We start from the raw sequence: 11,216 nt of genomic DNA, 5'->3' as shown, positions 1-11,216 counted from the left end.
GCAACACCCCAGCTCTTTCGTGTCATCTGCCTGCTCTGTCCCAAGTTCTTGACGGCTCTTGCTAAGCCAGAGTCTAAACTATCCATCGTGCCTCCTCCAGGCTCCTCTCCACGGCTGTGGAGGCCCGTCTGGGGCAGCGGGGTCAACTGCGGTTCATCCCCGGAGCATTTGAACTCCACGTTCGTGGGCGGGCCTTTGGCTCGGACGTGGCCTCTGCTCCTTTGCCCAGCTGAACGCCCCAACCTCCCTCTCCTCCGCGAACAGCACTGATTTTTAGACTTGGGTCAAATTGTCCCCTCTGGGTCTGGGCTCGTCCCGAATCCACATTTCTCAGGGGCTCAAGGCAGCTGCCAATAGGTGGCGCTCCCTCCGTCCAGGAGCCCAAAGGTCCCTCCAACCCAGGACGCAGCTTGTCATCCAAAGTCCCGGGACTGTCTTCTTCTCATGTCAAGTCCTTCCGCCCCCAAAGAGGGACCGAGTCTCCGTTCTGGTGGGTTTCTCCATACCTGCTTCCTGCGGCTTATCTGCCTCATTAGATGAACACCACACAGTTATAAATACTCGGGTCAATATATATATATGCAGGTACAGATATATATATTCTGGTCACTGTTTTACACTTGAACAAAGAAAACCACTGGCCTGCTATCTCTATAGTTTGTGCCACCCGACTCCCTCTGCCTGTGGTGTAGCCGGCAGGAAACGTGAGCCACCGAGTCCCCCCGGGCGCCCACTTACGTGGCCCCGTCACACTGGCCGACAGTCAGTTTCAGAGCCCCTTGCTCGTGCAGACTCTTGAGGGCCTTGAACTCCAAGGGCATGGTGTGGGGGCTGGCCTGGGAGGTGTAGCCGTACTTGAGGCTGTCGTAGTAGTGGTACTTGACAGGGTTCTGGTTCTGGTCCAGCGGAAAGGGCCAGAAGCCGTAGAGGTAGATCTGGTCGCAGAAGCGGGTGGCCAGGGTGTACATCAAGAGGCCGGTGGTGGGTCTCTTGATGTGGACTTTGTTGGTCAGCCAGTATCTGAAAAAAGAAACGAGTGACAAAAGAAACGAAGAGGAGGCATGAGTTTGGGGACCCTCCTTTTCAGGAAGAGGACAGTGTCATCCTGCCCCTCCAGAAACTGCAGGGACCAATCAAGCGACTGCTGGCCAGTCCCCTTCACAGAGGGCCGACGGCCACCACTTACTAAGCTCTGGAGCTGCCTCCTATGCTGTGGGCGTTCGCCTACGTGATTTCGTGGGAACAAGACAAGCCTCTTCGTAGACACAAATGCAGGATGAGACTCAGAGAACAAAAGAGGCTTGCCCAAGGTCGCCTAGGTGACCCCAAGCTGGCAATGTATAGGACAAAGACACCCCTCCAGGCTTTGGGATTCCAAGCCCATGTCCCTTCTCCTTCGTAACGCAGCCCAAACCTATACAGGGCGTGGGGGGTGTCTGGACTGTCCAGGGCTCCCCCATGTCATCACCTGCTCATATGGAGAAGGTGTTGGCCAGGGGCCAGGGGCGGCAGGATGCTTGATGCTGAGGTTGGGACTTGCTTAGAAAAGGAGCCCTTTCTTAGACCACCTAGTACCCGCTACCCTCAGCGGGGCTAAGCGGAGCTGGGGAAGACCCTGGGAGGGGGCAAGGTCAGGGAGAGGGCATGACAGGAGGTCCCAGAACAGCAGCTGCTGGGGTCCTTCCAGGCATCCTGACGGAGTGCTCATCCCCTTGGCTTCACCGCCGTCGGTGACGGAGCTCAGCCCTCCCGAGCGAGTCCACTGTGGTTTCAGCTCCGACGCTGGTTGCTGGGCGCACCTGAGGCTGCGAGAGAAGGGCACCTGGGCCCCACCGCCAGGGGTACCCCTCTCCCAGTAATCCACCGCCGAGGCTCTGGGCCCTCGCTCTAACTGGCAGGCCATTCTGCCCAAAGAACCCAAGAGTGACACAGATTTAGAAAAGAGAGGGAAAATAATAAGCATATGGAATAGTCATAGAGTTTTAAAGACAATTGGGGCCCCGGCTGGTTTGGCTCAGTGGTAGAACCAAGGAGTCCTGGGTTCGATTCCAGCCAAGGGCACGTACCTCAGTTGCAGTTCGCTCCCGGCCCTGGTCGGGGTCACGGGGAAGCAACCAGTCAATGCGTCCCTCTCATGTCGATGTTTCTCTCTCTTTCTGTCTCTTCTTCTCTCTCTAACTGAAGATAAATAGAAAAATATCCTTGGGTGAGGATTAAAGAAAAAAAAGACAATTGGGCCTGGAGGGGTCCTCTAGGCCAGTGGCCTGGCCGGGGTATAACCGAGTAAGCTGGGAGTTGGGATGCATGGGAGGAACTGACACCTGCCTCAGTGGTATTAAGACACTAAGGAGTGGTGGGGACTGTGGCATCTAAAGGGGTAGCCCCTTTTATCGTTGTCCAGTATGGTGGTGCCAAATATTCTTTCTTCTTTTTTTTTTATCAAGAGTATCAGAAATCTATATTTTAAAATGTAAATTGTCCAAATCTTTACATGTTGGCAGCTAATTTTAAAAAAAGTTTAAAACACCCCATGAGGCCCTGTTGGGGGTGTCAAACAGACCGTGTCTGTGGGTCAGCCGTGGGTCTCCTGGACGGAACCTGCCCTCTTTCAAACAACAGAGGAAAACATGTCAAACTTCTCATGCAGCTGGATGGATAGAGATCAGACGACATGCAGCTTCTCCGTGCCCGTTGCTCGGGTCTTTTTGACCCTGTGGTGCTTCTGGGAGAATCGGGGTCGGAACTGAGCTGGACACAGTTGCTGCAGACACTGTCTGGGGACACCTAGGCCACCGGCAGTGTCCCCGCATTACGGCATCCCACTGACCAGTCACTTCCTGAGCCAGTGCAAGCCTGACACCAGCCAGCTTAGGGGTTGGTGGTTTGTTTGTTTTCTGATAGTACGGCTTTTGCACAGGAAGCCTTTCAGAATGAATTTCTTTGCAGGCGATCAGTGTTCTGCTCGGAGACGGGGAGGGAGGAATTTAATCAGTGGTGAAACATCCAAGGAGCTCATAGGTGGGTCTGAGGTTACGCAGGCATGGGGATGTTTCTTCCCCATAGATACGCGTGTCCCCTGGGTGAACTCTCTGTCTCTCTCTCTCCCTCTCTTCTTCCCCTCCCCAAACCAAATACATACATCACGCCTTCCTGGAGATGTCCCCTTTGTTCTACCCTCTGTTCTCCGCTCAAACTGACTTAATCCCTTCCACATTATTATCATGGGATTTGTTTCTACTTCTTCAATGTGCTCATCAGCCCGGGCTGACAGTCCATTACTGTGTGGGTTGGTCTCCCACACAAAACTGTATCGTGACCTCCCCAAGAGCAGGGGCCACACCTTACACTCTTGTGTAGGGGGTTCAAAAGCATCTGGCTTGGTGCCTGGGGCAGCCAAGGCTCAACGGCAGAGAGAGCAGTGCTCAGCAAATACTCCGTGTGCTCTCCTACATCTCCCAGAATCCCTCGTCATTGGGCTGAGGCCACGTGGCCAGTACTGGCCAATGGGTTTTGACCGCCAATGTGTCCCTTCTAGGCTAATGTTGCTTTGAAGCAGAGCCTCTGCTTTCTCTTCTCCAGCCTCAGAGAACTTCAGAGCCTCCTGTAAAGATGGTGTCAGCTTAAGATGAATGAATCCTGGATCCCTGCATCACTGGTTGGAAGAGAGCTCCTGCTAACTTAGGTACTTTGCAAGAAGGAGACATGAACCTCTGCTGTGCTACACCACGAGGGTCCCAGGGTGTGTTAGTACAGCCCAACCTGGAATTGATTACCCTGACTTCGGTTGTAACCAGCAAAGGCTCGACTCCAATAGAAGCGAAAAATGGAAAGAAGGAGAAAACAGTGCTGGTAAAATGGAAAGAAGCATGCAGCTTTGCTACTGGCGATCTGAGACAGGAATAGAAATGCCCAGTCTGTCGGATCTGTCGCCAGGTTTCACACCCAGAAGCACACACTGTGAAAGGCGTTAATAGCAAATGAGGCTCTGGGATGAATTGAGGACTCAGGGGCATGGAGGGACCCACGTATTTCATGTTCTGCCTCCGCAGGTAAACAAGAACTCCTGAGGTGTCTGAAAGGGACGCGGGGCACCATTTAATGAGCAGCTTGTGACAGAAGTTGGCTGAGTTCTGCAGGAACAAAACACTCTCTTTCCTTCATATCTCCTCAGTTGCTCTGGCCAATTTAGCGACTGCGTGCCTGGCCAACTCGTAGACTGTTTCTTTCCTTGAAATAACAGCTGGGTGTTAAAACACTAACTAATTAATTTTGCCTTCCCAAATGAGGTTAGCCGGGCACCTCTGGGACATCCTATTGACAATGCACCTTTAATATCCCAGTCTTGAGATTTTAATTAGAAGGCAAAGTAATCTCCAAGAAGGCAGTGATTATTTTTCAAATTGGTTACCCCAATTGCCAAGACGATTAAGCACTGTGTTTTATGAGCATGGGCAGCAATACATCAGGATTGCCCAAATCATCTCCAAAGCACATCCGTCCTCCTCCCTGGATGCCTGGGCGTGGCCGTGGTGAGAACAGTCTCTGTTGGTGTCGGAAGAAGAGACCAAAAGCACTTTGTGGGATATACTTATTCCATCCTTACGGAGCAGGAATGCCAACCAGGTGGTTGCCAAGGACACGGGGTGATATTTGGTGTGAGATCAGCCGCCAAGCCAGGACCAGAACTTGGGCTCCTGGTCTCCCATCATCCACATCTTCAGCCTTGGCCCTGATCTGGGGTCCCACGGCCCCTTTCCACGGAAGCATTGTTTAAGCCTCTGCTGTCCTGGGGGACACGTCTGGACAAGGCTGCCCAGCTTTGTGGTAACGGTCAGCTGGGGATTTTGTCTCAGAATTTGGGGCTTGAGCCGATTCATGGTCCCTAGGCTTCCCTGTTGACCCAATAAGTCAGCTAACCTCAAGTCTGACCAGGCCACCCCAACCCTTCCCGTGACTCCCAGGCCACAGGATAACGTCTCAGGGTCTCAGGCAGAATTGTGAAGCCCTCGAGATCTGGCCCAGAAGTCCCTGCCACCACCTGGTACGCCAGTCACCCTGCCACAAGGAACTTCTTGGTTTCTTCCAGGACACCGTCACCTCCCATGTCTCCTGCTTGGCAGTCCCTTATGGTCTCAGCTTCAATGTCATTTCCTGTCGGAGCCCTTCTCAGACCTCCCTGAAGGGTCTTGTGTTCCCTACGTCTTTCCCTGTTAAAGTGCTTACCATGCTACGCTGTCATTACTCATTTGCTTGTCTTTCTCCTCTCGTATAATTTACAATTTTGTTATAAATTAAAAAAAATTTGAAGAAGGCAATCCATAAGAAATTGGTAAGAAAATGGATGAGAATAGTTATCAAATCCTTGATGAGATATGAGGAATGTACACAAAGGACTTTTTAAATTTAGAAGTATTATAAGAAGAAGAAGACATTGTAAGAGAAAATGTAGATGAATTTGACTTCATAAAATTTAAAACTCTGCTCATATAAAAAGCAAACCTCAACGAACCCTGGCCAGTGTCTTTTTTATTTTTAAATATTTTCCTTTATTGATTTGAGAGAGAGAGGAAGGGAGAGGGAGAGAGAGAGAGAAACATCGATGAGAGAGAACATCGACTGGCTGCCTCCTGCATGCCCCCCAGTGGGGATCGGCCCACAGCCTGGGCATGTGCCCTGACCGGGAATCGAACTGGGCCCAGTGCCTCAGATGGGCAAGAGTCTCGAGAGTACATGTTGGTTAGAGACTCTCCCAGCACAGGTGCACTGAATCCAAGAATCTGCGCGGGAAAGGTGGCTAACTGGGCCACATGGTCATTGTGTTGACGTCATAACCCCCAGTACCTCATCGTGTAACCTTATTTGGAGATAAAGGCTCTTTACAGAGGTAATCAAGTTAAAATGAGGTCACCAAGGTGGCCCCTAATCCAATATGGCTGATGCCCTTAAATCAGGGGAAATTTGAAGACGTGCCCACAGGGACAGAGCCATGTGAACGTGAAGAGTGGCCCCCGACGAGCCAAAGAGAGAGGCCTGACACGATGCTTCCCTCGGAGCCCCAAGAAGGACCCAGCCCTGCCGACACCTTGCCTTCAGCCTTCTAGCCTCCAGAACTGTGAGACAGTAGACTTCTGTTGTTGAGGCCACCAGCCTGTGGCACTTTGTCACAGCAGCCCGAGTAAACTCATACAGCAATTCTGTGGTGTGGCTCTCCTGCCCCAGGGCCCAAGAAGGGACACTCACCGCCGCCGAGCGCCCCCAGGAGGCTGAATTCACTGCCCCCTGGGAGGCACCACGCTCACTGCAGATGGTCCCGATTGTCGGAAGGTTCTTCCCAAAGTCCACTGAAGCCTGACCCTGCGGACCCTCTCCCAGCCCTAGTTCTGCACCTGGAGCCTCGCAGGCCAAACCGGCGAGCCCCTCAAGGGCAGGCACCTTGTTTCATTGCTTCTTGCACAGGCCTGGAGCCCACTCCGGTGCCTGTAAGTATTTACTGAACCAAGAAACCCTGCCTTCACGCCCCTCAAAGCCTTCTTCTCTCCCCAAACCTTTCCGCTTTCGAATTTCTCTGCTGCTGCGGTGCCGCCCCAGCCTGGTAACCGACACTGACTGTGCTTCTCCAAGTGGGATCTGATCGGGAGAGTGAAAAAGGCCATCCCCGGCCTCCCTGACTCTCAAAGGCGCTGCATGTCCATCGCTGCAGCCTGAGATCACAGATTCCTTTGGGCGACCACACACCTGCTGCTGGTCAGGACTGTGTATCCCTCTGTACGGCTGTTCAGAACCCAAGTAAAGAATGCTGCATCTGTCCCCTTACACTTCTCCCTCTTAGATGAGCCCTTTGTGTCAGCCTGTCACAAATAATCGGACTCAACTCTGAAGCCCCACGGAACCCCGCACAGCGGCCCCAGCGGAGGGAGAAGGCCGTTGGCAGAGGTCCAATTCCAAGGCCCTGACACTCCTCCCCCACCTCCTCGTCCTTCCCCAAAGCGGGGACCCACGCTGCCTGTTCCGCAGTGTTTCTTCTGGGGAACTCCTGCAAAGGAGTGTGTTAGAGCTCAGGGTTAAGAGTCTGCCCTGGTTGCAGATGCTTTTCCAGGTGGTCGCGCCTTCCCCATCCAGGGACAGTTTATCTCTTGACCAAAGGGCAGTCCTTCTCTTACCCCTCTGCCCCCTGAACCATGGAGACTTTCCTCCTCTCAGGAAGGAATGGATCCTAAATCCACGAGGTGCGGTTCCTGTGGCAACCCCACTCTGGGACAGGGATGAAGTGAATGATGCTGAAGGGACCCCTGCCAGGTCAACCTCCAGGACGCGGGACGTGGCCCCTGGGAGGCCTGTGTCCATGCAAGTACCAGGCTGCTTATCAGCATGAGCGTGGGCTCCTTCCGTTGAATGTATCTCTAGGTTTTTCTTGGTGTCAAAGGACTCTGTGTGCACACCCACCCTAGTGAGACCAGGGCTGGTCACAGGCTCGGGTGTCACTGTAGGAGGACCAGAGTCCTTTGTGGATGGCTCAAGGGGCGTCCCAGGGTCACACTGAGTTAGGCTGAGGCTCCAGTGAAGAACATGCCGATGTCCCTTGGTCAGTGGGGACGCTGTGCGGTGGCCTTTCTCGTGTTCCAGGAGCAGGGCTGTGAACCGCCTGGTGGTTGGATGGGCAGTTGGATGCGGGGCCGGGGCCCAAGCTCGGAGGTCAGGAGTGGGTGGGACATATTTGTAACGGGCATTTCGAACTGAATATGCCCCAGAAGGAACTCTTCCTTGACACCCCAAACATGCACGGGCCTCCCCAGGCTGTCCTGTCACGGAGGATAGCACCACCATCCCCCACTTTGCGCAAGCTCGAGTCCTGTCATCCTGAACTTTCTTCCTCTCTCCCCATGCGGCCCTTGACGTCAATGCACCATCCAGTCCTGCTCCTCCTCCTCCAAGTTCACAGCAAACCGACTGCACATCTGCCATCATTGTCCTTGTCTAAGTCAAGTGTATCTCCAGCCTGAGCTATTGAGACAGCTTCCCAACTAATACTCTTTTTTTTTTATCCTCACCCGAGGACATTTTTGCATTTGTCTTCAGACAGAGCGGGAGGGAGAGAGGGAGGAAGAGAGAGGGACACATCGACGTGAGAGAGACACGTCGACTGGCTGCCACCCACACGACCCCAACGGGGGCCGGGGACAAACTGCAACCGACGTACATGCCCTTAGCAGGAACCGAACCCGGGTCTCTCTGGTCTGTGGGCCGATACTCTAACCACTGAGCCCAACCAGCCAGGGCGCAACTAATATTCTCGTCCCTTTACGGTTTCTTCTCCTCATCGCTCTCCAGGGGGGCACTACCAGTTGGTCAACATCGCCGTAGCCGATGAGACCCACGTGCCAACGCCCTCACTTCTCAGGAAGGGAGGCTCAGAAAGGTTCGGTGCCTTGCGGGGGTCAAACAGCTCATGAGTGATGGAGCTGAGATGGCAATGATTGTGGGAAAGGGATACTGCCTTCCAGCTCCCCCCCCCGCTCCGCGGGAGCCCCGTCCCCGCGCAGGGCCGCTCACCCGCGGACGGCGTGCAGCAGGCGCAGAGAGGGGTACGCGGTCTGCACGCTGACGCGGTGCTTCAGGATGAGCTCGTTGACCCACTCGACTCGCTCCTTGCCGCCCCTGGCCATGAAGGCGGGGATCCACAGGATGCTGCCGTTGAGGCTGTGCAGCCGCTGGAGCAGCTTCTCCCGCCACGTGGCGTTGACCAGGTCCTCGAAGGCACGCTGGATGACCGAGGGGTTCATCGTCACCAGGTCTGTCTTGAGCCCCACGTCCCGGGCGTACTCCTGCACCGGGGCCAGGTTGCACCTGCCAGAGAAGAAGACAATGTGGTCCCTCTGGGAAAGGCGAGAGACCTCTTCTACGTAACGTTATCCATCCTTGACTTCCTTCTCATCCCCGAACAAACACACCTGGTCTCCTCCTGCCGCCCGCTTTCACTGGGCTCGTAGTTTATGCATGGAACCTGGCTGCACCTCGGGGTGCCACATGCCTGGCTTCTGAGCTCAGTATCCAGCAGAGGAGGAAGGAAGCAAGTAAGCCAGCCCTCAGCCCGCACGATGACCACGGATTGGCAGGTGTGACCTGGCCACATCAGGTGACAGAGGGAAGGCTCTGAAGGGACACTCCTCGGTTCAATATTCAGCTCTGACACTTTCTGTCTGCGTGACTCCGGCCAACCTGCTCAACCTCTCTGTGCTCCCCGGGAGCGTCCTCGTGGCCATAAGGAGTGTCCACGGCCATTTCTTTAGCTATGATGGAGACCAGAGCAGCACCCCTCCCAGGACTTAAAGAAGTCACTACACGCCCAGCCCTTAGAACACTGATGGACCACAGTACGACCTCGGTGTTACTACTGGCATCACTATTATGGCAAGGAGGAACTTCAGGTGGTCTTCCTGGAGGTGGTGACCACTGAAGGATGCCTAGAAGGATGGAGAAGTCCAGGAGTGGAAAAGGCTCATTAGGACAGTGTTTCTCCATCTTGCCAGATCAGAAGAATCATGTCAGGCATTTGTTAAAAATACAGATTCTCCACACACAATGACGTTTTCATTCCCAAACATCTGGGAATTGACTCCGCACAGATACGACCCTAAGTTAGGCAGTCCCCTCAACCTGGCATCACAGGCGCGTGGGGACCCGGTGGACACCAGCCCTCCTGTCTGGCCTCCGTTCTGAGCGGAACCTCATGCAGCCTGTGTGGGGTCAGGCAGTGACCTCCACGATCCACGCATCGATCTTCTTGTTCCCAGGCCTCTCCTCATGCTGGTTGCTCTGCCCCAACCTTTCATCTTCAACCCCACCCCAGCCTCACCCCTTTTCTGACCCCCAGTCAGACAAACCTGCCACACTTCCTTCTCTTCTCCCCTTCCCCCTTCAGTCTTTAGACTGGGAGGCTTGGAGAAGTGGGGTGAAGCATTATAAAGGCCAGGCACAGGCAGAACCCGGCAAAAGAGAACGAAGTCAAACAGGCTTGGCTGCCAGGCCGTCGTGGCTTTTCATCCCAGAGGATGAAGACGTAAACGACCGGTCCAGTCTCACGCTCTGAGGTCCCAGGAGCTCCGGGGATGAGGCTGCTTCCCAAAGCCCCGGGGCCGGGCTGTCTTTGCACGGGGACAATCCCAGCGGAAATGTGAGACGCTGTGCCCAGTTCTGCCAGGGCTGGGTCACTGTTTCGGATGTAACTCGAGGCTCTGTGTGCCCTACTTTTGACCAGGGGACAGCAAGGCCTTGTTTCCGAGTCTGTCTAGATCGGGGGTCAGGTGCAGGGCCCTGGGTAACTATTTGCAGGTGTATCCCAGGCGACTGAAAACATGAGAGATGATATTTCAATGAGAGCGATGGTCAAGTACAAAACCCAAGTTTCGCCATGGGTCTCACACTGCCCAGATTTTGACTCCAGGATATAAAGTTACTGGCAGAGTATGACCTTCCAGAATACTTGAAAGAGTTTTGCAAAGCAGGAGATTTTCTTACTAATCTTTTGTAGCAGGCTCTGTCCAGGGGTGGGTAAGCTGTTTCTGTGAAGATCAGATAATAACTATTTTAGGCTTTGCAGGCTATACTCACTCTCTATGGCAACAGTTCAACTCTTCCCAACTACACAATATTACGTTGTAGGGAGAAAGTAGCCACTGTGGACATGAAAACGAACGAGTATGGCTGTGTGCCAACAAAACTTTATTGATAAAAATGGGCTATGAGGCCCGGCCCACGTGGCTCAGTGGTTGAGCATCAACCCACGCACCAAGAGGTCGCCGGTTTGATTCCTGGTCAGGGCACATGCCCAGGTTGTGGGCCCGATCCCCAGTCGGGGCGTGCAGGAGGTAGCCAATCAATGTTCTCCCTCCTCGATGTTTCTCTCTCTCTCTCCCTCTTCCTTCCTCTCTCTCTAAAATCAATAAAGAAAAGAAAAAAAGAGGGCTGTAGGCCGTAGACTACCCACCTCTCCACTAGACCAGCATTTCCCAACCTCAACTGTGAAACAGAATGACCTTGTTCCCTGGGCCACGTGCCCCCTACCCCCAGACTGATTTAATTCAGGGCCCACAAAGTCAATACCAGCTCCCATCACATGTCTCACCAAATGAGCCTGACCAAATATAGCAGGTTAATTTTTAAGTTGATGATTTTGTACGGCCTGAGAATGACATTATCAACATCTAAATGGCCCTTGG

The 11,216-nt window shown here is 53.7% G+C and overlaps 1 protein-coding gene across 2 annotated transcripts in view; it reads right to left on the bottom strand.

Moving 5' to 3' along the window:
- Positions 1-734: 734 nt before the first annotated feature.
- The window catches only part of ST8SIA2 (ST8 alpha-N-acetyl-neuraminide alpha-2,8-sialyltransferase 2), a 47,412-nt gene continuing 36,930 nt past the window's right edge, over positions 735-11,216 (bottom strand). For both annotated transcript variants that reach the window (XM_036278022.1, XM_036278024.1), the window contains 2 exons: positions 8,551-8,844; positions 735-1,020 (listed from right to left, as the gene is read on the bottom strand). In XM_036278022.1, coding sequence (XP_036133915.1) covers positions 735-1,020; positions 8,551-8,844 — 580 coding nt within the window. The remainder of the gene's footprint in view (positions 1,021-8,550; positions 8,845-11,216) is intronic.

The sequence above is a fragment of the Molossus molossus genome, unplaced genomic scaffold, assembly GCF_014108415.1.
Source record: "Molossus molossus isolate mMolMol1 unplaced genomic scaffold, mMolMol1.p scaffold_m16_p_24, whole genome shotgun sequence".
NCBI classification, from domain to species: domain Eukaryota; kingdom Metazoa; phylum Chordata; class Mammalia; order Chiroptera; family Molossidae; genus Molossus; species Molossus molossus.
Note: the sequence above shows the minus strand (reverse complement) of the source record. Positions and strands in the feature narration are given on the sequence as shown.